General features: G+C 60.7%; 1 protein-coding gene across 1 annotated transcript; it reads right to left on the bottom strand.

The window, feature by feature from the left end:
• Positions 1-389: 389 nt before the first annotated feature.
• On the bottom strand, positions 390-1959 carry LOC104508691 (probable E3 ubiquitin-protein ligase makorin-1; the record flags this gene model as incomplete). Its single annotated transcript, XM_010150404.1, has 6 exons — positions 390-542; positions 627-756; positions 836-946; positions 1179-1399; positions 1507-1598; positions 1839-1959. Coding segments are annotated over 6 exons (828 nt in total), but the record flags the coding sequence as incomplete, so codon positions are not given.
• Between the last annotated feature and the right edge of the window lie 62 nt (positions 1960-2021).

The raw sequence follows: 2021 nt of genomic DNA, 5'->3' as shown, positions 1-2021 counted from the left end.
TAAGTGCATTACCAGCTCCCACTGTGCCCCAGCCCCCTGCAAGGTCTCCCGTGGGTGCACAGGGCTGCACCACCAAGGAGGGGGCAAGAGAAGCTGGGGGGGGACTGTGTCCCACTTGCACCAAGATCGCTGCAGCTCAGTCGCTCCCTGGTTTCCTGGTGAAAGTGGGATGCAAGAATATCTGGGGAGGGGGTCAGCCATCAGCACGGGGAGGGCCGATAGATACCAGCCAGGCTATTTCCTCCTCCAACCCCTTCAAACACACTCCATGGCCAGAGTCACACCGAAACTAATGTCAGAAACAGCTAAACACGTCAAAAGCAGGTGCTTTCCCCTCCTCCCAGGAAGGATTTCCTTGCTGCTGAGAGCATCCAGGCCCACCCCACGGCTTAGTCAATGTCACTGAAGTCCATGAAGAACACCTCGTGGCCGTAACTCGAGTAGTGCAAGTGCGTCGCGATCAGGGCCAGGGTGAGAGACCATTCAAGCACGCAGGGCTCCTCGTCCTCATCAGAACTCTCCGAGGGAGAAGGGCTAGGCTCCTACAACACAGGAGAGAGGATGAGCCCCAGCCCTGAGCCCCGTTGCATGGCCATACAGTGCCCCGGATGTGCCACCCCACTTACAACGGGCACCCTCGGCTGCTGCCGTTGAGGTCGTGGCAGCCGGCCAGCGGGCAGCTCGTGCAGGTAGATGCAGTCTGACTTGAATGGGCAGTGGCCCCAGCTCCGGACAAAGAACTTGCACCTGATTTTCCTATAGGATTCAAAGCACAGTTTTGAGTGCAGGCCCCGGAGTAGCACAGAGCCCACAGCCCACGGTGCCACACGCCTACCTCGTCCGTGCCTTGAAGGTTTCGATGAGCTTCTCCTTCTCAGCTGCGTCCGAGACCCAGTATTTGTGGGGGATGTAGTAACTGGAAGAGATCCGGCACTCCGGGCAGGCCCTGGATGAAGGCCATGGGTGCAAGTGAATCTCCCGTAAAGGAATCGGGGAGCTCACCACCCATGCTGGGTGGTCTCACTGCCATCGCCTCATCCAGCATCCCCATCCCATCACACCTCCAAAGTGCCTGTTCCCAAAGGGAAGTCGTTCCAATCCCAAAGCCACACCACCAGACGCAAGGAAGGATTTCAGGGTGGCAGTGACCACGCTGCCATGTCCCCATCCCCACTCACTTGATGACAGCGCTCTGGAAGTCCCGGCTGCGACGCCACTTGCGGATGCAGCCCACGCAGAACACGTGGCTGCAGTTTGGGAGGATCCCAAAGAGCCGCTCCTCCGGCAACGGCTTCTCATACACCCGGTCCATACAGATGCCACACACCATGGCCTCGCTCCGGGCCTTCAGCGCTGCAGTGGAGACCGGGGCTGCCGCAGCATCCAGCTCTGCAGGGACCTGCAAGCAGAGCGGCACGGCATTGCACCCCCCCGGCTGGCCCAGCCTCCAGGACCAACGTGGGGTGACAGGCGCTGCCCCCAGCTGCAGGAGACCCCCAGGCCCACCTCTGCAGGCTCACTCCACGTTGCCGTCTGCGCTGTCGCCTCCGTGGGGTTGGTGGAATTGGGATCCATTCCCAGCTCTGGCAGCTGGGAGCCTGCAAGCAAGTGAGCTCTTAGAGGGAAACAGCACATCCCACCCCTCTTTAGGCAGGCTGGCTGCCCTGAGGGCACAGGCTTAGCAGTTCAGGTCCCCACCGTAATAAAGCTGCTGGAGGAGTTTTTCACAGCCCCATCGGGCCCTGCCCAGAGATGGAGGGAGGAGGATTTGGGTCCAGGGCATGGTGACCACCCCCGTATCCTTCAGACCCTCTGATCCCCAGACACCCCAGACCTACCTGAGGCATCCTGAGCTTGCGTACGGACAAATTCTCCACCAGTGGCCCCACGGGGGACATTGTCTGGTGCTGGGATGTTCTCCTCGTCTTTCTCTTCCTCCTCAGCCTCCACGTTTGGGAACTTGAAGGCCACACGTGGCGTGTCGGGGACAGGACGGGCTGCGCTGTGCCGGGCTCCCCCCC

Source organism: Eurypyga helias, unplaced genomic scaffold (assembly GCF_000690775.1).
Source record: "Eurypyga helias isolate BGI_N326 unplaced genomic scaffold, ASM69077v1 Scaffold50144, whole genome shotgun sequence".
Classification (NCBI taxonomy): Eukaryota; Metazoa; Chordata; class Aves; order Eurypygiformes; family Eurypygidae; genus Eurypyga; species Eurypyga helias.
This window is presented reverse-complemented; position numbering and strand designations above follow the sequence as displayed.